This window comes from Scleropages formosus, chromosome 24 (assembly GCF_900964775.1).
Source record: "Scleropages formosus chromosome 24, fSclFor1.1, whole genome shotgun sequence".
Taxonomy (NCBI): Eukaryota; Metazoa; Chordata; class Actinopteri; order Osteoglossiformes; family Osteoglossidae; genus Scleropages; species Scleropages formosus.
Window position 1 is genome coordinate 897,910 of NC_041829.1, and position 22,645 is coordinate 920,554.

At 46.0% G+C, this 22,645-nt stretch overlaps 1 protein-coding gene across 1 annotated transcript; it reads right to left on the minus strand.

Annotated features, from left to right (window-relative positions):
• Positions 1–2,332: 2,332 nt before the first annotated feature.
• On the minus strand, positions 2,333–13,174 carry lemd3 (LEM domain containing 3). The gene is made up of 13 exons (XM_018756116.2): positions 11,630–13,174; positions 9,334–9,374; positions 9,010–9,079; positions 8,718–8,794; positions 8,401–8,480; positions 7,618–7,763; positions 7,276–7,377; positions 7,057–7,159; positions 5,737–5,915; positions 5,445–5,526; positions 4,906–5,011; positions 4,739–4,817; positions 2,333–2,759 (listed from the first exon to the last, which is right to left on the minus strand). The coding sequence occupies exons 1-13, from the start codon at positions 13,026–13,028 to the stop codon at positions 2,596–2,598; spliced, it is 2,628 nt and encodes an 875-aa protein (XP_018611632.2). The 5' UTR covers positions 13,029–13,174; the 3' UTR covers positions 2,333–2,595.
• Between the last annotated feature and the right edge of the window lie 9,471 nt (positions 13,175–22,645).

The following is a 22,645-nucleotide window of genomic DNA, read 5'->3' on the forward strand; positions in this document are numbered from 1 at the left end:
CCTGCTTTCAAAGTCTTCATTATGCAGTTGGTATGCTTGGAGGTGTCAGACCAGGGTGGAGTTCAGTTATCATTGAAAGTAACACCTCCCAGGGTTCATTTCAAATATGCCTTGTGAGCCCAGGCTACTAAATCTACATTGTTTCTACTTTCCGTTGTACTGTGCGAATTCTTGCCCCTTTCCGACGAGAGTGGTAATGTTCCATGTCCCAAGATTCAGGATCCACTGCATTGGTCTAAGCCACATGGATCATTCTTGGCTCTGCCCATCACCCAAAAAGGTATCACAGACAACCCTCACACCTTAATTTGTACGCAGCAAGCCACAAGGGCAACTCTAATCTTTTTTGAGCTTGTATGGACTACACTGGTCCACTCGCTACTAAGCGCTCACTTGTAATCTTCCTAACCTCTCCAAGGGCCCAGGACCAGGGATTAGTCCCAGGAATCTCAAGCGGAGGATGCTCCAGTTTCCATTTTATAATTTCATGGAGGTATTTTGTATTTGTTGGTGGTTTAACACTGTACATTAAAAACAGCTCACATCTATGTCGACTTCAGCTTTAAAGGAGTAACAAGCAACACACAGTTAAAAACCCCCTAATAAACCTTTAATTCCAATTGTTTTTACAAGACAAGTGACAAATTACATTTGAACATCAGCAGTTTTTAAAACTTCTGGATATTGTACACCTTCCCTTCCAGCTTGCAGGCAAGGATATTGGTCGACTTAAACAGTATTCTGTAATGTAAAATAAGCTGCATATAGTCCATATTACAAATGTACAGTTTTTACATAAAATACACCGGAAGGAAAAAACAAAAGGGCGCAGCTGGATATAAGCACCACCCAGGAGAAGTGTTAACGCCAACTTTTACATTCGCTCTGGCAAAAACACGTAAAAAATTATGTGCATCGAAGTCAGGCTGAAACATACAAAAATATAAACATCACCATGATGTACACAAATACAGCAAAACTCCTGGCTTGAATTTTGTTTGTATAATAACAGCTTTGTGCAATAGAGAGAATAAAGCGTATATAATTCTGACACCTTTGAAATCCAAATACATTCTCAAGAAATGCAGTGCCAGAAATTATGCTTCTAAAGTTAAGGCACAATTCGGTCATCTGCAACAGGGAGTGTGCATCAGGTCTGATGTTTAAAGTGTCCATATCTTATACAACTGTGCTGTAAATACTGAGCTGGTGCTACACTGCATTAATTAAAACAAGCTGACTTGCCTTAGATTTGAAACTTATTCAGTACACTGATCTTACCTTAGAATTTACTGACAAGCATTTGTTAAAAGGAAGTTTTTGAAAGGAAAAACAATTGCATAAAATTTTAATCACTCATCCCTGTAATTTTCTCAGTTACATCTGAACTGTTAGAATTCTCTTTAACAGTATGGTGACTAAAGTGTCATTAAGCACCACCATTAAAACAAAACCATCATTAATCATGCTCGGTCCATAAGAGTATCAGCTGAAACGACCTTGGAATTCCTTCACATTTGCCAAAGACCATAATGAGCTCTGCAGCAATGACTTTGTATATCAGACTTAACAGTGCATCTTTTCAAAAAATCAAAATTGCATCCCAAGTAAAATATGTTAATTCAGTGTTCTTAAACGGTTCAACTTGGAACTTCAGAGTAATGAGCATTCCGGTAGTAGCACCGGTAGCATTTACTTTTTGGTGGGCAGTGCATCAAGGTCAGTCCAAGATTCCCCTTGGTCTGGAACATACCACGATGTCAGTTATAACGGTGGCTGGGAAAAGGCAGTGTGAATGACAGTGTCTGTTGCAGCACCAGAGTTATGATACATCCTCACGAGGCCACCTCAGAGACACACACCCCTGAAGTGTGTGGAAATACGGAATGCAGTGGCTGCCTGACTTCACCCCGGTACTGGTCGCCTCCCTTTTGTTACAGCCTGAAATGCCCGTGAGCATTTAGCGTCCACACTTTTACCTCTCCATACAGATGTAGTTGGTATAATTCAAAAAAGTAGCTTATAATTTGCATTTTAAATATGTTTTAAATATGTTAATTTGACAAAGCTGCTGCCACCACCATGTATATGTATTTACAACACCCCATGTAAGGTTTTGTGCATGCCTTTGACTAGAACTACAAAAGAGTACATCTTCTCAAACATCTGCAGAAAATAAATATCCACAATAAATGGTACAATTGAAAGCATAAATGGGGCATGTTCTAACCAGCACATGCAACTACTTGATTCAAAGGCAGATGAAAGTTATGAGGATCTGAGACCAATTAAAGGAAAGGGGGAGCAGAGTTTCACTGAAATTTTATAAAAAAAAATTAGACCTACAAGTTTTTCATAAAGAAGAATGTGAATATAAAACTATCCTCTGCACCAGTGTAGTGGACTGGAACTCTCACATGCAAAACTCCAGAACTATATCTCCCACAGCCCCCTCCCCATGTTCTGTGACTTTTAGTGGGCATCAGGTCCACTTCTGTTCCACTTTACAAAAGGTGGGGGGGTTTCTGAAGCTGCCACATGCACAGGTCTTTGGGACAAAGGGGGCTGGCAGAGGGCTGTACCTCAGACTGAATCTCACGAGAAGCCCAACAAGCTGTCTGTGCTGGGCCACTGACGCAAGTGTGAGAGGCTGCTCATGTGCTTGCTGGAAGGCTTCAGTGGGGTGATGCAGCCCACCGCCTCCGGGAAGCGCTGGTGGTAGCGGTCCAAGCGCAGGTATTTGACAGTCACCAGTTTACCTGTGGACAGGGTGGAACATTTAGCAACCAATGTACTGCTGTAGTGCTGTGTGGAAAAGCAGCGCAACTCTTAAGTGGTCACCAAGATCAGATGTCTACCATTAGTTCTCAGTTGCCTTGAAATTCCTCACTTTGTCACAGAACGTGCCCTCAGTGTAACATACAAGCTGAATACTAATCCAAATATAAAAAACTGGAGCAGTCTGTAAAACCGATATTCAAAATAGAAATACTGAGTTGGCCAGAGGTGGGTAGTCAAAAATGGAACAAAGTATTGCTAAGTAAAAGAAAGTTCTTGTCCAAAAGTTTACTTGGTTAAAGGCCCCCCACAAGCATAAACAATGACAAGTACTGAAGTTACTGAACATTTCTTAAGAGGAAGTCTGAACTTCTGAACCCCTGTTAGCAAACTCATGTTTTTCCATGGGTTAAAACTATACCTGCATATCTCTCAATTTATGAATTGAGCTGAATGAATGAATTTGTGCGCCAATAATTTAGACCTTGTCAATTAGACTAATCAAATGCAAAACACCATGGTCTCCAAGATATTATAAATCAGACTGTCAATAGCCACTTGTCAAATGCTGAGTCACAGTAATCTAGAGTCTATCCTGGAAGACTTGATGATAGGACACCAGTCAACCACAGGGCAATCACACACACACAGACACACTATAGGCAAATCAGAGCCACCAATTCGCGTGAATCATCTTTATACTAGGGATTAATAAAGTATTATCGTATCCTAATAGGTTGAATGTGTCACAAGCATACAATTTAAATAATCCATACAGGTTCAAATAGTTGTGTCCTTTAAGAAGGAACAAGAATAACTGGTAAAATGCATCCAGCTTTACTATAGAATTAGGAAATTGTGTTAATTATATTCAGAAGTTATTCAAAACTAGATAATGGCAAACACACAAGCTCACAGAATGAGTATTTAAAAATCTGTTATAACAATGTAGGTGAAAAAGGCACCCTGCGTGCAGCTTTGCATGAAACATGCATGGAAAATGTTGTGTTAGTCCATATCCTTAAATTAATAAAGTAGTGGGCTGCCAAATAATTTAGTTCAAAAATAAAACAGCTATGATGTTGTGGAACATCATGCAATTGAAGAAGAGAAAAAAACAGGGCTTACTGGAAAAATAAGGCTGGGGCAAACCACTCAAACCCAAACAAATTTGCAAACAAAGCATTACCAATGTTATCAGCAATCCTAACAAAAATATTAGCAGAGTTTAAAAACTTCAGAAAATTCATGAAGAAATACTTTGGACTTCACCTTGGGGAAAGAAAAAAAAAAAAAAAAGCTATAATACTTTGAGTCGAGTTTGAGCCGATTTGATCTGTGACTCAAACATGATGGGGACAAAATTTCGTACAAACCAACTGCACTTGGTTCTGTCCCCTCACTTACCAATCGCGTATAAGCCAATTCTATGAAGATTTGCACTATAGCAAAAATGGGGGCATTACAGGGATAGCTGGTAGTGCAGTGGTTAGAACTGTTGCCTTTGGACTCCAAGGTCACAGGTTTGAATCTCACCTCTGGCTGTAGTACCCTTCAGCAAGGTACTTATCCTAAATTGCGCCAGCAAAATTGCCCAGCTGTATAAATGGGCAAACTAACTTAGTGTTAAGTAGCTTAACACTAAGTCACTCTGGAGAAAAGCATCAGCTAAATATAAAAAAGTATCGATGCCCAAACTACTCTGTAAAGTACATTTTTGGCAAAATTGCACTTTATGAATGATGAAGTAAAGGGAACTCATTACTGCCCACCTCTGGACAAGAGTCCCTTAACAAGCTGAAATGCAAAGCAAGGAACTCTGACACGTAAGCTTCTCAAACTCCAAGTTACCAAGGCAGAAACACTGACTTCTGAAATCAAATCATGGGTTACTGTGCAGTGATAAGGTAAACTGAGTTCCTCAGCTCTTAACTGAACAGCGACAGGGTATTAATCTCACCATCAAACCAGGAGCCATGCAGTGCCTTGAAGGCCTTTCCAGAATGCTCAGCTGAGAGACACTTGACGTACACACAACCCTGCAAAGACATAAGGGAAAGTCATTATTGAGAAAAGCATCTCAAATCATTCCTATTCAGTAAGGGATTTCAGAGCAGAGGCACCAACTTCGCGGGAGTTCTTGTCCACGGCAATGTGCACAATGCCGTCGTTATCGCTGCACTTCTCCAGGATGGCCTCATGAATGGCCAGGTGCCAGTTGTCCCCCACTTCCCTGTCAAGAGCAAAGACAAGGACATTGTCCAATGAGCCATTTTGTCCCCAAAAATCTGTTCAGTGCATTTACTCATTTGTACTGTAGAAAGCATTTCTTTAATGTCCCTGTTTTACCACTTTCAATATGATACTGGCATTTTAGCAGTTGAAACTACCAAAAAATATTTGGTCACAAAGTTAATCTGAAATTAATACTAGTTAAACCTAAGGAATTACCTGGATTCCAAACTACCCAGACTGTATACTTGTACTAAGTTTATCAATAATTCTGAACTTGACATATGGATTAGCATTTATTCAGGCTAAGAAAATTAAAACAATTAAATGCAAGATTCCACTGAATTACACTGTTTAAAATTAAATGACACTGGTTCTTAACAGTTTACTTGGAATGACATTTCTAAATTAAAGATTAAAAAAATTAAACTTACATTACTGGGTCAAACATGTTGCGAATCTTCAAACAAGGTGTTAGGCTGTTTGGGGGAGAGTTCCTCCTATCAAGGGGGAATGCTGAAGGACAAAGCAACTGTTTTTATTCCATGGATGTATAAGGATTTTTTTCCACCACAATCATTCAAATGAAAAGGTCATAGGTCAACAGCCACAGACTACAATTTCATTCTGCTTAAAAATCCCTTCATATTTTATAAGTGCAATGATAAAAGAAACATTTCTATTTACCAAGGACTACCTTTACATGTCAGTGAAGGATATTATTACCTTTGCCTTGCCACACTTTGGAAGGTATGGAGGAAATCTGGTCACAGGTCAGTGAAGGCTGGATCCATCTCCACACCAGGAAGTCTGCACCTTTGATCCTCTGGGTTTCAGTCTGGATTCGGGACTCATTTGTAGAGAGGAAAGCCACAGCCCGCTCCCACACTTTCTTCATTTTCTTCCTGTGGGGGGGAAAAGATTATTTCCCCCCCCACTACATGTATATGTACTAATGTTTATTTGAGAATATGCTTTCCTCTAAAGCAAACTACACCATTTGGTATGTAGCTGGGTAACTTCGCTGGAGCAATACAGCAGAAGTGTGCTGCTCAAGGGTACTACAACACTATTTGAACTTGGGTCCAAAGAGAAAGACACTGGCTATAAACTCTACACTACCTGAAGGACCAGTAGGAGGTAAGAGAGGGGTTTAATTTTGCTCTTGCAAGGCCATTGCTTATGGGGGTTCTTATTTTATTTGAGCACATTTGAATTTATTTCCATTGCATACGTTAGCTCGGTCATTGAAGCCAAGTTGCAAAATTTTAAGTGAAATGAAAACCATTTCATATTTACACATTCACATTTATTTACTTAGCAGACGCTTTTCTCTAAAGCGACTTAAAATGGATACTACGAGGTATTACCAGCCCACACAACTTATTCACCAAGGTGACTTACACTGCTAGAGACACTACTTACAATGGGTCACTCATCCATACATCAGTGAAACACACTCTCAGTATCCGATATAGCTCTATATATCTCTCATATCCGATTTTAAAAAAAAAATGTAGTCATACCCCAAGATGCACCCATTCCAGTTATGGAAATTTGACTTTGAGGACTTTAATTTAATAGCCCTGCTTTGTCTTATGAGGGATTTCTTCACATTTACATTTTAGTTCATTTGGACTTTGGGACTTTGTGTGCCTCCCAACAGCTGATACTACACTACAGACAATACAGTCACTATTTCAAACCCATGTCTTTTGGAAACTGGAGCACCTAGGAAAAAATTTACAAAGACAAGGGGAGAACATGCAAACTCCACATAGACCAAACAGGATTTGAAGCCATGCCTGACCGCACAGTCCAGAAGCTATCAAACACCCACACTACCCTTTGCACCACCATGGCACCCTGTATGAAAATCAGAGAGCATGTATTTTGTGCCATCAATAAGTTTTACAAGCTGCGCAATAAAGATGACTGCATGTTAATTTGGATGGTCTGGTGGATATGACAAATAACCAAGGTGGTCCTTAATGGACCTGCAATTCTAACAGCGTTGCACAGTTAAGACTGCCAAGAGATACTGACCTCTCCTGAGGCTGGACGAGCGAGTCACGCACGTGGGGGATGGGCAGGTAAGGCTGCAAGTCTTTGTTCTCCAGGCACGCATCGCCATGGCTCTTCAGCACACCTGGGTGTCAAAAGGTGTCAGCATGTGATGTAGGAATGACCACTCACCCCAAAAACATGGTGCTCCTGCAGCACCATGACACAAGAAGGGCCAGCCAAGGGATAAGGGCTGCACACCTATGATTTTCTCCACCATGTCATACATCTGTCGGGTCTCTTCCTCTTCCTTCCTCCAGCGGTATTTCACATACAGCAGGACACCGAATATGACTGCTACACCTGAGCAAGAAAGATGTTCAACACCAAATAGACTCCAACTGGATATACTCCATTCTGTATTATACTCTAAATTTATGAGTTTTATTAAAAAAGAACTTGGAATAAACTAAGCAGTAATTTAACTTATGCTCTATAAAGTTTGTACCCATCTCAAAAAAAACCCTGATTATATTCAGCACAATAACCCATGAGTTGAATGCAAAACTTGAGGGCTTTTGACAATAAAGAGACAAGGGTAACCAGCAATGAAGAGGAGGACCCGATGGATGACCATGAAGAAGGCACGTCGGAAGCGGCAGATGAAAGACATCTTGGGATGGGTGGATTCAAGATGTGTGATCTTCGATACTGTCGTCACAGCTTCGCCAGGCTGGCTGCCAATCAACCTGCAAAATACAAACAGAGTGTTGATCTGTCACAATTACATACAGAGGGAAGGCCTGTGGCCCTCCAATAAATACTAAAAAACACATTTAGGTAGATAAACAGAGGTCCTGAGCCATATCAATTGGCGTTTCACCACCACTAATTTGCACTAAGGAGATAAAAGCCAGCGGCTGACATCTGTCAGTTCGGGATGGCAGTTTTTGCTACAGCTCTCAATCTGACAGATTTCCCCAAAAAGATTTGTAATTTAACACAGGTGAGTATCAGGTTGTCCAAACAGCAACTTACAAGGTGGATACAAGTGTATAAAGGTTTGCCCAAGACAAAGCTAGAGAACACTGCTGGAGAAAAGGGCTTTGGTGTTAACCTAAATCAGAGAGGGGGAAAAATTAAACCATACAATCAGGTAATCCTTCTGTTGGCCAGAATAGAAGCCTGTGTAAAAAACAGACTATTGCATTGCTACTGAAGACACAATTTAACAGGCTACTACTAAACGTATAAAGCGCAGCGTCTTTGTTCCACCAAGAAGCACACAGCTGACAGGACACCAAAGCGAAAAATAGCAGGGTGAAAGGGAGGAACTTCTGAGGCATCTGGGAGATCAAGGTGGTCTTGACCTAATGAAATGATTACCGTATGCCCACATCTTCTCCTGTCTTGATCAGCCATTCCAGAGCTGTGGCTATGAGCTTCTCATAATTAGCATCTTGATTCTAGAATTAATAGGGAAGAAAAGCATTGCGGACCATTTTGAACCTTCAGCAAATAAACAGACATTTGAGGTTACAACGAGAAAACCACTGGTGGTGGCTGCTTTTTAACTTGTTTGCAAGGACCTCAAATTAACTGCAAAAACATGGGTTAGAATCTGAATGCATGCAAATCACAAAGATTAAAAAGGGATTTAAGAAAAACGCTTGCAGAGGATAAAATATCTGGTACAAACCTACCATTAAGAACTCTGAAGCCTCGTTGTAAGAAAGACTTCTGTTCAAATGGTGAACGTGATCTCCACAGTCATGTTCACCTGTTGAAATTGAATTCAGAGTGGATGTCTGAACTATTGACCCCACATCATTAACTGACCTCTGGTGAGGCCAAGTTCAACTGGGTCACTACCGTAGGAAACTGAAGATACTGCAAGGTTCTATTACCAATACTGGCTGCACTCAAATGTTTACAAGGGATGCTAAATGCTTCCAAAACAATGTTTATAAATCTGCTAAATCAAGTTAATAGTACCTGCAATGTTCGCCAGATGGTCATGCAGCTGAAGAAGTAATTTGAGAATCGTTTCTTTTTCCACTTCACCCTGCAATGAAAACATGAGCAACGTTTTAGTGATATTTCCTAAAACAGCAATGTGTTGGTAAAGTCTTTTGTGGTAGTTTAATATTTCAAAATGTCTTAAATTACTTAAGGGCATTATTTTTGAGCTGCAGTCACTTCATGATTAGTTCAACGGTTAACAAGAAAAATGGATGCACCACACAAACTTCACACCTTTTAATTAACTAAAAAAAATTAAAACTGCCAAGAGATGAGAATAGTAGAACAGACACTTACATAAGCATTATCAAACTCAACTCCAAACGGATGATTCTTAACTGCAAGAGAAGAGAACAGTATCATCAGAGAAATTAAACACAACCATCTCAAATACGGCTTAAAAGATATGTAAGCAAGGGAAAGTCCAGCTCTACAGAACAGTTTTCAAAAATGCAAAAATAAGAAGCTTGTGGTCTCTGCCTTGACTCATGATGCACTGCTTGTCCAGACAGAATCCACAACATGACACAATTACATGGATGCGGTGCCTACACAGGGTACCTGAGCTTGGGAAAAAAGCCACACTATTGTAGAAAGAACACACAGCACACTACAGAGAAACCATGCACAGAAGTCCAGTGATAAAGTCGTGCCAAAAATGTACGTTTTCTTCCCTACTTTCCATGGCACATTGACAGCTCTGTGCAAATGCATTCAAGCACTTGCTCTGCTAGGCTCAGCACCAATGGAGCATCACCCAAGCAGCAGCCTGGCAACTCACCGTGCCACTGCTCTTTTAAACACTTAAGAGTTTAGCTTGTCTGCGACCTACATGGCTGCTGAGGGCTCTTTAGCTCACACTGCTGCTGGAAATCTCAAGCATGTCAGGTAAAGATTTCATTACTCGCTTCCTCAAGCCCAAATTTGTTACTTTTCACACCCACACTTCAATGGAACAAAGACCTGGTGTGCACCTCAGCTGACAAGAAAGATTGATCAACCGGGCTCTGGCAACAACGCAAATGAAGACTATTAACTTGCATAGCTAAATATTGTTTGTGCACAACCCTCGACAGGCTCTGCAGGAAACCACCAGCGAGACCTTGCAGCAAACCTGCCAATGCTCTGACAGCACCACTCCAAACACAGGCTGTCAAGCCCTGGTCAGTACACCTGTGCACAGTAATGTTATGCTGCAGGACTCCACCTGGAGAGCATCCGCCAAAAGGGCTTAAGTTACTCGTGTCAACATGTGGGGAAAGGTAGCAGGAAAAATTTGAGTCTTCTGCCAAACCAGCAACTGGCAGCACAGACAGTAATCTCCCGCCAGGAAATAATCCTTATGCATGGTCTGGAGATCCAAAGTATTGTGCACGAGTAGCCTAGGAGTCACCAACACAATAGCTCAAAAACACACATATCTACAAGAGCTGGAATCAGTCATACGGCAGAACAAAGTCCTGTTAAGTTCACAAAGCATGATGTTTATGTCAACAGATAAACCTTCACACAGCTACTCATGTAATGTCATTGTTTATTTAGGAATGTGATTAGGAATTGCTGATTATTTGGATAAAGTTTGTGTTTTTCTTTCCACCATCTGAATCAACTACATCACACGTAGCTATTCATGTGATGTACATTGATTCATACGCTGGAAAAAAAAAAAACTGCACTTAATCACAAGTCTGCATCTAAGTGTCTCTTTCAGCTAACGTAATGTACACATTACATTTCATATGAAATGTACGTCACTTTGGAGAAAAGCGTCTGCTAAACAAATGTAAATCGAGGAAAAGTGTGGACAAGGTCACAATTCTCAAACGGTGAGATGATCTGGCTTGGAAACTAAATTTCATTTAATGCAAGTTATTACTCCAATGGCAATGGAGTTTTTTTTTTTTCTGGAAGCAATTGTTCAAATCCAAGAACGCATTAATCCTGAGAGACTCAAAATAACACCCTTGAAGAAAAACAGCACCCAGGGGTTTTAGATCCTTGAGTCATACCTCTGAACCACTACATGTCCCTCAGGCCAATCCCTGTCTGCACTGTCTGGTACTCAGACAGTCTGAGTCACACAAGGGCCCAAGTGGGGCAGTGGGTTGTGTGACAGATTCCAAGATAGTCTGACAATCAAACAGCAAATTCCATCCTCTTCCCCCTCACTGGTCCCCAACCTGAGAGGGATGGAATTTGAAGGGTCTTTGAATGTTAGACCTCTCAATGATTTGCCTATGCCTATATATAATATACACGGTACTGTTCTTGAACCTATCAATTCCTGGGAAGTACCATTTATCAAAGCTACTACAGAGAGCTGAGATTTGAACCCCAATCCTTCTGACAGATCTAACCATTATGCTGTGCTGCCCCATTCGCTGTGATGCACTCAAATGAGAATCACATTATTTAAAAGTGTGCAACACTAGTGATTAACCGCAACTGCAGGTTACACAGCGCTGCCTTTGACTGAAGCGGAAGGTTACAGCTCGAATCGCACTGCTGCTGCTGTAAAGAAGCTCAGTAACACACACAATCACCCTCACAAGTGCGCAGGAAACAGAGCCCTCGCCGAGGAACAGCTACTCACCGACCCCTTCCGTCTGCGCCGCTCCGCCGCCGCGCATCCGCACGTACACGAGTCCGAGCAGCACGAAGAAGAGGCACGCGGCCGTCAGGAGCACCGTGGACAGGGAGTGCGCGCTCAAACGCCCGCCGCCCGACACCTCGTCGCGTCGGAACTGCTGCAGCAGCTCGTCCTCCGGCACCGCGGGCTTCGACGGCGGCGGGCTGAGCGCGCTGAGCGGGCTGTACGGCCGGCTGGGAGCCGTGTGGTTGCAGCGGTCCTGCCGGGCGAGCGCAGGGAGGCTCCGGTACACCGCGTACCGCGGGCGCACACTGAGTCCCCACCTGGCGCCGCTGTCTTCCCCCCCGACGGCGGCGTGGTGGTGGTGGTTCGAGTGAGGGGCGGAACCGCAGTCCTCCATGATGATGTCGGAGAGCGAGTCCGCCGTAGACTTGTAGCTGCGGTTCCTTAGGACGCCCCAGGCGGTCCGCCGCGCCGCCTCTTCCGACGGTCTCCGCTCTCCCGCTGCGTCTGGAGTCCCGGCGCCGGGCGAGTCGTCGAGCGCCACCGCGCCGCCCCCCGGGGCTTCCTGGCCGCTCCCCGCCGCCGCCCCCCTGACGCTTCTGAGCGGATGCGACGGCGACTTGAACGGGCTCTGTCTGGAGCTCGGGCGTCGATTGCGGTGTCTCCCTTCCTCCTCCTCCTCCTCCTCTTCCGAGTCAGAGTACCGCCCCGCCGACGAGCCGCTGTTCGGCCCGAACGGGGACCTGCTGCCGTTCAGAGAGCGGCTTTCCGGCGTGTCCGCCTCACGCCGGCCTGTCTCACTGTCTTCCGCCGCGTCCCCCCACCACGGAGCCGCGCTGCCGCCGCTTCTCCTTACCAGCAGCAGCTGCCCCGGAGAGGACTTCCCGAAGTCGCTGCACACACCGCCGGCCCCTTCTTTTCCGAGGACCCCGAGTGTTACATTAGGCCCTGGCCGATCCTGCTGGACGCCCGAGCCGCGGTCCCTCCTGGCGCCGGGCTGCAGGCCTCTCTTCTTCGGGTTCACCTCCACGTCCGACTCGTCGGAGCTGAAGCCCAGAGCGCCCTTTCCCGCGGACACGGAACGCTTGGCGCCGAGCGCCGCACGACCGCCGGGGCTCGAGGCGCAGCTCGGGGGCGTGACGTCACCGCGGGCTGGCGCGGCTCCGAGTCCCGCAGCTCCCGCCACCGCCGCGCTGTTACTGTTGCTGCTGTTACTACTAGTGATACCGCTGTTTCGGCCTTTGCTCGATCGCGCTCCCCGCTGTTGCTGGTCCTCGCGAAGCTTCTTCAGCTTCTTCAGGTACACAGGTCGCGTGCTCTCAGTCACCGGACCCGGGACAAACCCGAGGCGCTTTAACTCTGAGGAAAGCTCCTCGTCTGTGAGCTGCGCGGCCGCCATCTTTGCACGAAACTCGCACACGGAGGCCTCGGCGGGAAGTGACGTAACCCGGAAGCGACCCAGACAGACTATGTTACACAGGCGCGTCGCCGGTCCGCAAGATGCGGCCTAGTAATTCCCCTCTGGTCTCGAGTAAAAGTTGAGCGCACTTTGTGAATAAATGTTCGGAAACGCAACATTTACTATTCTTCTACTTGTTTTTTTGGTGTGCGCCCACATTCTGCACATTACGTTAGAGTTTTCACTTTTATGAGCGTTCAACTGCTTCTAAAAAAGGCAAAATCTTTGATGCTGCGCATAGTAAACGCAGTTTCTTTAAGCTTTCGGTACTCGGAAGTTATCCAAAGGGATTCATTAAATTCAATATAAAGTAATCATTAAAGACAATATAAATATAAATAATAAGAGCTATTGTTGCAGACGCAAAAAAAAAAAAAAAAAAAAACAAAATTAAAGAGAGAGACGTGAGAAAAAGTGTACTGAGAAAGACACGAAGAAGTAACCAAATTGCAGATATAGTGCTGTGAATACTGACTTGGCCTGGTGCTGATATATAATTTGTATAAATTGTTACACATTTTTATATATCAGGAAATTTTACTGAAACGGTAAAGCTGAAGAGCCATCATTAAAGACACTGATCTGTAACTGAAAGGTTGTCAGAAAGCAAAACTTGAGCAGATTGCATGTGCTGAATTTCTCCAGTGAAATATCCAGTTGTAAATGGGCAAAAATGTAAATCTATAGTAGATTATAGCATAAAGGTATGACAGCAGTGTCTCTCCTTGGAATTCAGGCTGCAATCTCTTGGATTCATAAGACAAGTTTCTTATTCGCTCTCTGCACTCCCAAGAGAAGACTGGTGAAGACAGGGAGGCTTGATGATGCCCTGGAGAAGATATAATATAACCAGCATATTTACCCACTATTTCTAGCCTCAGCTGGATATTCAGTGAAGCTGTTCGGGTACAGTAACATACACAAAGGCACTGAACTGGAAACCCAAACCCTGGAACCTGCACAGAGTACTGTCGTCCACAGGGATCTCCAACACTCCAGGGCGAAGAAGCCTCCAACATCACTTGAGTGCTCTATGTTCTGTAGTACAGCACACTTGTATGTTATCGATAAAGGAAAAACGTGCTGATTTGGATCAAAAGCATTAGTTGTGCATAGTGTTGGTGCAAGCAGAGAAAGCATTTGTAAGTACAACTTGTTGGCCACTATTCCTCTCCTGAACTCTGGCAGTCTGGCTGTGTGCTAGTACAGAATCTTCAAGGGTACTCACAATACAGCATCTGACACTCAATAAATGTATGAATATGTCAGAGGCATAGCTGATAACACACTATGCAAATTTCAGTCCTTATTTACTTTATCCATGCGATAGAGTTTAGGTTTAAAACCTTATTCCCAAAGTAATCAATATTATTCTCACGCAACTTTCAGGTACTGCAATTATTATCCTAAATCCCATTGCAATGATCTCTTTAAAATACATTAAAATTGTATGAAGTCACCTATACTCTATTTAAATGCTCAACATTACAAACAATAATACAATTATTTGGCAATAAATACATGACATCAAGGGGGCGCGGTGGTGCAATGGGTTGGACCGAGTCCTCCTCTCTGGTGGGTCTGGGGTTCAAGTCCCGCTTGGGGTGCCTTGCGGCGGACTGGCATCCCATCCTAGGTGTGTCCCCTCCCCCTCCGGCCTTACGCCCTGAGTTGCTGGGTAGGCTCTGGTTCCCTGCAACCCTGTATGGGATAAGCGGTTCAGAAGGTGTGTGTGTGTGTGTGTGTGTGTGTGTGTGTACATGACATCAAAATGCATTGACCAAATATATTAATGAATCAGTGAAGGGGGTGGTCATATTGTAAGCAATCTTGTTCAAAAGCACACACACATTATGGTATATACGTGAGATTCTCAAAGGGGGCTGTTTCCTCAGAGAAAAGACAGTACAGTACAGTAATTTCCTAACAATGGTGGGATGGGTGCAGCTCCTGTGTTGACCACTAGGGGGCCTCTGGAAACTAGTTCCAGGTACAAGAAATAGTGACCCCCAAAAGGGATGAGTCTATTCATCCTTTTTTTGCTAAATATTGCTTTATTTACTTACTTTAGGATCTTTGAGTTTTAAGGTCCAAGCAATACCACAGAGCCTGTTAAAAATTCATTTATTATTTTATTATAATTCATAATTTTGCACCTTGCAGGCTTCCACTTACTATGGGAATATACCGTATAGAGCTTTGGTTTCAAGATGTAACGAATCCTGCTGGCCACAAAGTAAAAAACTCAAGAATCATTTCATGACAGGACCAAATGAAAAGATGTAAAAAAAAAATAATCACATTTACTGTATTTGAAATATCCATCCATCCATCTTCCTCCGCTTTTATCCGGGGCCGGGTCGCGGGGGCAGCAGTCCGAGCAGAGTACTCCAGACCTCCCTCTCCCCGCACACCTCCTCTAGTTCCTCTGGGGGAACCCCAAGGCGTTCCCAGGCCAGCCGGGAGACATAGTCTCTCCAACGTGTCCTGGGTCTGCCCCGAGGCCTCCTCCCAGTGGGACAAGCCCGGAGCACCTCCCCAGGGAGGCGTCCAGGAGGCATCCGGAACAGATGCCCGAGCCACCTCAACTGGCTCCTCTCGATGCGGAGGAGCAGCGGCTCTACTCCGAGCTCCTCCCGGGTGACTGAGCTCCTCACCCTATCCCTAAGGGTGCGCCCAGCCACTCTGCGGAGGAAACTCATTTCTGCCGCTTGTATCCGCGATCTCATTCTTTCGGTCATGATCCAGAGTTCATGACCATAGGTGAGGGTAGGAACGTAGATCGACCGGTAAATTGAGAGCTTCGCCTTACGACTCAGCTCCCTCTTCACCACAACAGACCGGTACAATGACCGCATTACTACAGACGCCGCACCGATCCGTCTGTCGACCTGCCGCTCCATTTTTCCCTCACTCGTGAACAAGACCCCAAGATACTTAAACTCCTCCACTTGAGGGAGCAACTCCCCCCTAACCCGGAGGGAGCAATCCACCTTTTTCCGACTGAGAACCATGGCCTCGGATTTGGAGGTGCTGATTCTCATCCCCGCCGCTTCGCACTCGGCTGCAAACCTCCCCAGTGCACGCCGCAAGTCTTGACTTGATGAAGCCAACAGGACCACATCGTCCGCAAAAAGCAGAGACGAGATCTCGCGGCCACCAAAACAGACACCCTCCGTTCCCTGACTGCGCCTAGAAATTCTGTCCATAAAAATAATGAACAGAATCGGTGACAAAGGGCAGCCCTGGCGGAGTCCAACATGCACCGGGAACAGGTCTGACTTACTGCCGGCAATGCGAACCAAGCTCCTGCTCCGGTCATACAGGGAACGAACAGCCCGTAGCAACGAGCCCCGAACCCCATAATCCCGAAGCACCCCCCACAGGATGCCACGAGGGACACGGTCGAATGCCTTCTCCAGGTCCACAAAACACATATGGACTGGTTGGGCAAACTCCCACGAACCCTCCAACACCCTAGTGAGGGTATAGAGCTGGTCCAGTGTTCCACGGCCAGGGCGAAAACCGCATTGCTCCTCCTGAATCCGAGGTTCGACTATCGGTCGGATTCTCCTTTCCAGTACCCTGGCATAGACTTTCCCAGGGAGGCTAAGGAGTGTGATCCCCCTGTAGTTGGAACACAATCTCCGGTCCCCCTTCTTAAAAAGAGGGACCACCACCCCGGTCTGCCAGTCCAGAGGCACCGTTCCCGAACTCCACGCGATGCTGCAGAGGCGTGTCAGCCAAGACAGCCCCACAACATCCAGAGACTTGAGAAACTCGGGGCGGATCTCATCCACCCCCGGAGCCTTGCCACCGAGGAGTTTTTTGACTACCTCAGCAACTTCAGCCAGGGTAATGGACGAGTCCCCCTCCGAGTCCCCAGCCTCAGCTTCCTCTACGGAAGGCGTGTCGGAGGGATTGAGGAGATCCTCAAAGTACTCCTTCCACCGCCCAAGAACATCCTCAGCTGAGGTCAGCAGCGCACCACTTCCACTGTAAACAGTGTTCGTGGAACACCGCTTCCCCCCTCTGAGTCGCCGGACGGTTTGCCAGAATCTCTTTGAGGCCGACCGAAAGTCTTCCTCCATGGCCTCACCGAACTCCTCCCAAGCCCGAGTTTTTGCCGCGGCGACTGCCAGAGCCGCGCTCCGTTTGGCCCGTCGGTACCTGTCAGCTGCTTCAGGAGTCCCATGAGCCAGCCAGGCCCAATAGAACTCCTTCTTCAGCTTGACGGCATCCCTTACTTCCGGTGTCCACCACCGTGTTCGGGGATTGCCGCCGCGACAGGCACCGGAGACCTTATGGCCGCAGCTCCGAACAGCCGCACCGACAATGGAGGAGCGGAACATAGTCCATTCAGACTCAATGTCCCCCACCTCCCTCGGGACCTGGTTGAAGCTCTGTCGGAGGTGGGAGTTGAAGACCTCTCTGACAGGGGCCTCCGCCAAACGTTCCCAACAGACCCTCACTATGCGTTTGGGCCTGCCAGGTCTGTCCAGCTTTTTCCCCCGCCATCGAATCCAACTCACCACCAGGTGGTGATCAGTTGACAGCTCAGCCCCTCTCTTCACCCGAGTGTCCAAGACATATGGCCGAAGGTCAGAAGAAACGACTACAAAGTCGATCATCGACCTCCGACCTAGGGCGTCCTGGTGCCAAGTGCACTGGTGGACACCCTTATGCATGAACATGGTGTTCGTTATGGATAAACCGCGACTAGCACAGAAATCCAATAACAACTCACCGCTCGGGTTCAGATCAGGGAGGCCGTTCCTCCCAATCACGCCCCTCCAGGTATCACTGTCGCTGCCCACGTGGGCGTTAAAGTCCCCCAGTAGAACGACAGAGTCCCCAGTGGGAGCGCTTTCCAGCACGCCCCCCAGGGACTCTAAAAAGGCCGGGTACTCTACACTGCCGCTAGGCGCATAAGCACAAACGACAGTGAGAGACCGTTCCCTGACCCGAAGGCGTAGGGAGATGACCCTCTCATTCACCGGGGTAGACTCCAACACATGGCGGCTGAACTGGGGGGCTATTAATAAGCCCACACCAGCCCGCCGCCTCTCACCTTGGGCAACGCCAGAATAGTGGAGAGTCCACCCTCGATCGAGTAGAGTGGTTCCAGAACCCAAGCTGTGAGTGGAAGTGAGCCCGACTATATCTAGACGGTATCTCTCAACTTCCCGCACCAGCTCAGGCTCCTTCCCCGCCAGTGAGGTGACATTCCAAGTCCCAAAAACCAGAGTTGGCGCCCGAGGTTCGGGTCGGCCGGGCACTCGGCCCCGACCACCGCCCAAATCACAACGCACCGGCCCCTTATGGTTTCTCCGGCAGGTGGTGAGCCCACCGAAGAGCGGCTCCACGTTGTGGCTTCGGGCTGAGCCCGGCCAGGCCCCGTGGGCATAGACCTGGCCACCAGGCGCTCGCATGCGAGCCCCCCCCCCAGGCCTGGCTCCAGGGTGGGGCCCCGGTGACCCCATACCGGGCGGGGTAAACGGACGCCTTGATTTTTTTGTCATAAGGGGTTTTTGAACCGCGCTTTGTCTCGTCTGTCATCCAGGACCTGTCTGCCATGGGAGACCCTACCAGGGGCATGTAGCCCCAGACAACATAGCTCCTGGACTCATTCAGGCACTCAAACCCCTCCACCACGATAAGGTGGCGGTTCACGGAGGAGTGTATTTGAAATATATAAAGCATTTATCAGTGCTTCTTGATAGACAATTACAACAGATATGCAGGCCCTGGAAAATGGAGTGAGTTAGTTAGGAGATGTGGGAAATTAAGGGAATGCACAGGATATCATAGCAACAAAAACACTGCAGCTTCAGTTTAAAATGGATGCCAATCTATATGATACATTGATTTTTTTCACAGCAATACTTCATTCTCTAACAGGTCAAAATCAAAAGCCCAAAAGTTCTATCTTTTGCCTCCAGTGTGGTGGAATGATCTGCCTGTGTCACTCAGAACTGCTGAATCTCTCTCAGCATTCAAGAAGGGTCTCAAAACATATTTGTTTTTCATACACTTCTCTCCCGACCTCTTGTCTTCTCCATAAATTTATACTACACTATTTGTCCTAAATGTATTTGCATTTCCTATTAATTCTATATGCTAATAGTCATGTAATGTTATTGTTACCTGTTTAGACATTTTGTATGCTCGACCAGTTCTATGTGCTGCTATCCATGTAATGTATTTTGGTTTAAACACCCACTGACATCAGACAAATTGACTGGACTGAAAGTTGTGTGTCTGTGTCTCTCCGTCAGTTGGTGAAATACACTTTTGTTTTCACTTGTACATCACTTTGGAGCAACTGCTAAACAAATAGATGTAATCATTAGACTGGCTTCTACATTTATTTGTTTAGCTGATGCTTTTCCCCCAAAGGCAGTTACAATGTTGAGCTACTGACACTTATTTACCTGTTTGCACAGCTGGGTAATTCTACTATAGCAAGAAGCCAAACATTACCATAAATACTACAGATTTATTAGAAGTGAACAATCTGGGGATTATCGCTATTCTTTGCAAATTTGTAGGAAATACTTGAGGTGCAGCCTTTCTACGACCAAACTCCCACTTTTAATACAAGCTTTTTTTCCCCGAGGCAACATGCTCTTACAACACCTGTAGAAGAGTTTTTGGGGGATGTCAAAGTAACACACGTTTGCTCTTTTTTATGGGGGGTACGGTGGCGCAGTGGGTTGGACCACAGTCCTGCTCTCCAGTGGGTCTGGGGTTCAAGTCCCGCTTGGGGTGCCTTGCGGTGGACTGGCGTCCCGTCCTGGGTTTGTCGCCTTCCCCCTCTGGCCTAACGCCCTGTGTTGCCGGGTAGGCTCTGGTTCCCTGTGACCCCGTATGGGACAAGTGGTGAAAGTGTTTGTGTGTGTGTGTGTGTGTGTGTGTGTGTGTGTGTGTGTGTGCTCTTTTTTATTATGTTCTTTTGAGTGCTTACATCCTTCTGGAACCTGTACCTTTGCAACGACAGCTTCTGACAAAGACAAGATGTGTGTGCAGGGAAAGGGAAGATGCAGCTCCACACAAGCATGCAACGTGCAAACTCTGCAGAGCAGAGCAAGGAATCCAACTTCACCACTTATAATGAACATTTATACATAGTGTGCACATTGTCAGTATTACCGATATTTGCAAACATGCTAGAACGACTGCCCTGCCGTCGCACATTCTTCACCACTGTGACGCAGCCATGGGGTGATGCCGCTAGAGGGCGCGCTGGAGACTCGTCTAGCACCGCGTATCGCTGCTCTTTACTCTTTTTACCCGTCACTTTCACTTTTCACACTGATCACTGTGAAACATTTAGCTCAGAGTCATCAGTTCGCTGGAATACAAGTCTTTGTTAGGAAGCCCGTACAAACATGAGTAGAGTACTCACACCCCACGCACACTGAGCAGGGATCGAACCCACGTCCGCTCTCACAGCGCAAGCGCAATGACACACCAGCGCTCCCCGCTGCGCCATCGTGCGCTCCATGACGTCACACAACGGAAAATTTGGTGATGAATGGAGTTAAATCTGTTGAACGCCATACGTGCAATAAAATAATATGAATTAATCATTTGGAAAAAAACATTTCAGTAGAACAAAACTTTACAAGTGTGGAAATGTGTACTCAGTACCACCACCCGAAAGTAATTTTGAAATCTTGAAAAATTTCCTGTCCCGTGAAAAGAAGGCGAAGCATAACTCCGTGAATTTTTTCAAAATGTGATTTTAGTGAGAAGGGTCACTGACATCCATTGATTTTAGTGTGCAGATTTACAGTGAATGGGAGTGTAGGTGCTAAGGCCATTGCCAGTAAAAGCAGTGGCATGTCGGTTAAATTCCCTCATAAAAATGAGGAATCTAGTTCAGGACTCAGTGCGTGGTCATCTTCTGCCTGCTCCTCTGGGCTGCCTTATTCGGGACATGTGTGTCTAACAGCGAGAGACAGGCTTCGGATCTGCTGTTTAACCCCCGGGCTTTTTGTTGATACACCTCCAGGCTGGCCTGTCTTCCTGTCATGATCTCTTGATCAAACTGGACAACTCACTCATTTTGCCTACCTCCTCGGCTAAGAGTCTGGGAGTGATGATTGACTCAAGTCTTTCTCTCAGCACATCGAAGCCACAACCCGGACCTGCAGATACATCCTGCGTAATATCCGCAGGATCCGTCCCTATCTAACAACACTCTGTGCAACTACTTGTCCAGGCCATGATGACATCCCGCCTGGATACTGCAACTCTCTCCTGTCTGGCCTTCCTGCTATTGCCATCAAACCTCTACAGCTGATACAGAATGCTGCTGCTGCTGCCCAAGTTGTGTTTGATTTGCCGAAGCATTCCCATGCATCTCCTCTACTCGTCTCTCTGCATTGGCTTCCTATAGCTTCATGGATCATATTCAAGGCCCTGGTTATGGCCTACAAAAGCATCAGTAGAACTGCTCTCAGATATCTACAAGACTTGATCATCTGCTACACCCCACCCAAACTGCTACGCTCTTCCATATCTGCCCGCTTGGTGGTCCCATACACAAAAGGTAAAACACGAAGGTTCTAGGTTCTGGTTCCGTTGTGGTGGAACAACCTCCCTCCTCACTGAGAACTGCTGAATCTCTGTCCACATTTAAAAATGGTCTGAAACCTCACCAAGGGGGGCGTGGTGGCACAGCGGGCTTGGCCGTGTCCTGTTCTCCGGTGGGGATCAAGTCTGGGGGTTCAAGTCCTGCTTGGGGTGCCCTGTGACAGACTGGCATCCCATCCTGAGTGTGTCCCCTCCCCCTCCAGCCTTACGCCCTGTGCTGCCAGGTTAGGCTCAAGTGGTTTCAGACTCTGTGTGTGTGTGTGTGTGTGTGTGTGTGTGTGTGTGTGTGTGTGTGAAACCTCCCCTCTTCCAGATTCACTGCACGCATGACCTCTTAAGTTCATGTAAGGTGTAAATGTTCATGCACCATAACTTTAAGATCATCCTCAGATCAATCCTTTTCCCAGCTACTCCTGTAATGTAATGTAAATGTTTATATGTATCTACAAAAAAAATCAATTACTAGGAAGGTGATCAGGAATCATCAATATTCTGATAGTTTCATGCAGCTGCTCGTGTGATGAACATTGGTTTATATGGTGGAAAGAAACAAACTGACTGCACTTAAGAGTCGCATGTCTGCAAAGCGTCTCTTTCTGCTAATGTAATGTACACATTGTATTTTCTATGAGATGTACCTCGCTTTGGAGAAAAGTGTCTGCTAAATGAATACATGTATGTAAACGTAAATAAATGTAAAATACAGCAGTGAATGAATGAAGCCTACTGGTCCTTTATGTGTAACACTCCCAGCTTTCATGTGTAAGGAAAGGCAGGCAATCTTTGGCTAGTTTCTTTGATGAACAAATTCAAACTGAACATATCACCGCGTCACGCTTAGCTGTTATTATTATTATCATTATTACTATTATTGTTGTTGGGTGGTGTGCTTGTTGGTGCCTTTGATCGTGCCGCCCTGGGGTGGTCCCCGCGTGGCACACGGCACGAGTAGAGCG

What these genes read in the sequence shown, in the direction of transcription:
- lemd3 (XM_018756116.2), bottom strand. Translation starts at nt 13,028, where the DNA reads ATGGCGGCCGCGCAGCTCACAGACGAGGAGCTTTCCTCAGAGTTAAAG. An exon ending in CATGGTGGAGAAAATCATAG is followed by an intron (nt 7,160 to 7,275) that starts GTGTGCAGCCCT and finishes TTTGACACCCAG; the next exon opens with GTGTGCTGAAGAGCCATGGC. An exon ending in AACATGTTTGACCCAGTAAT is followed by an intron (nt 5,012 to 5,444) that starts GTAAGTTTAATT and finishes TGCTCTTGACAG; the next exon opens with GGAAGTGGGGGACAACTGGC.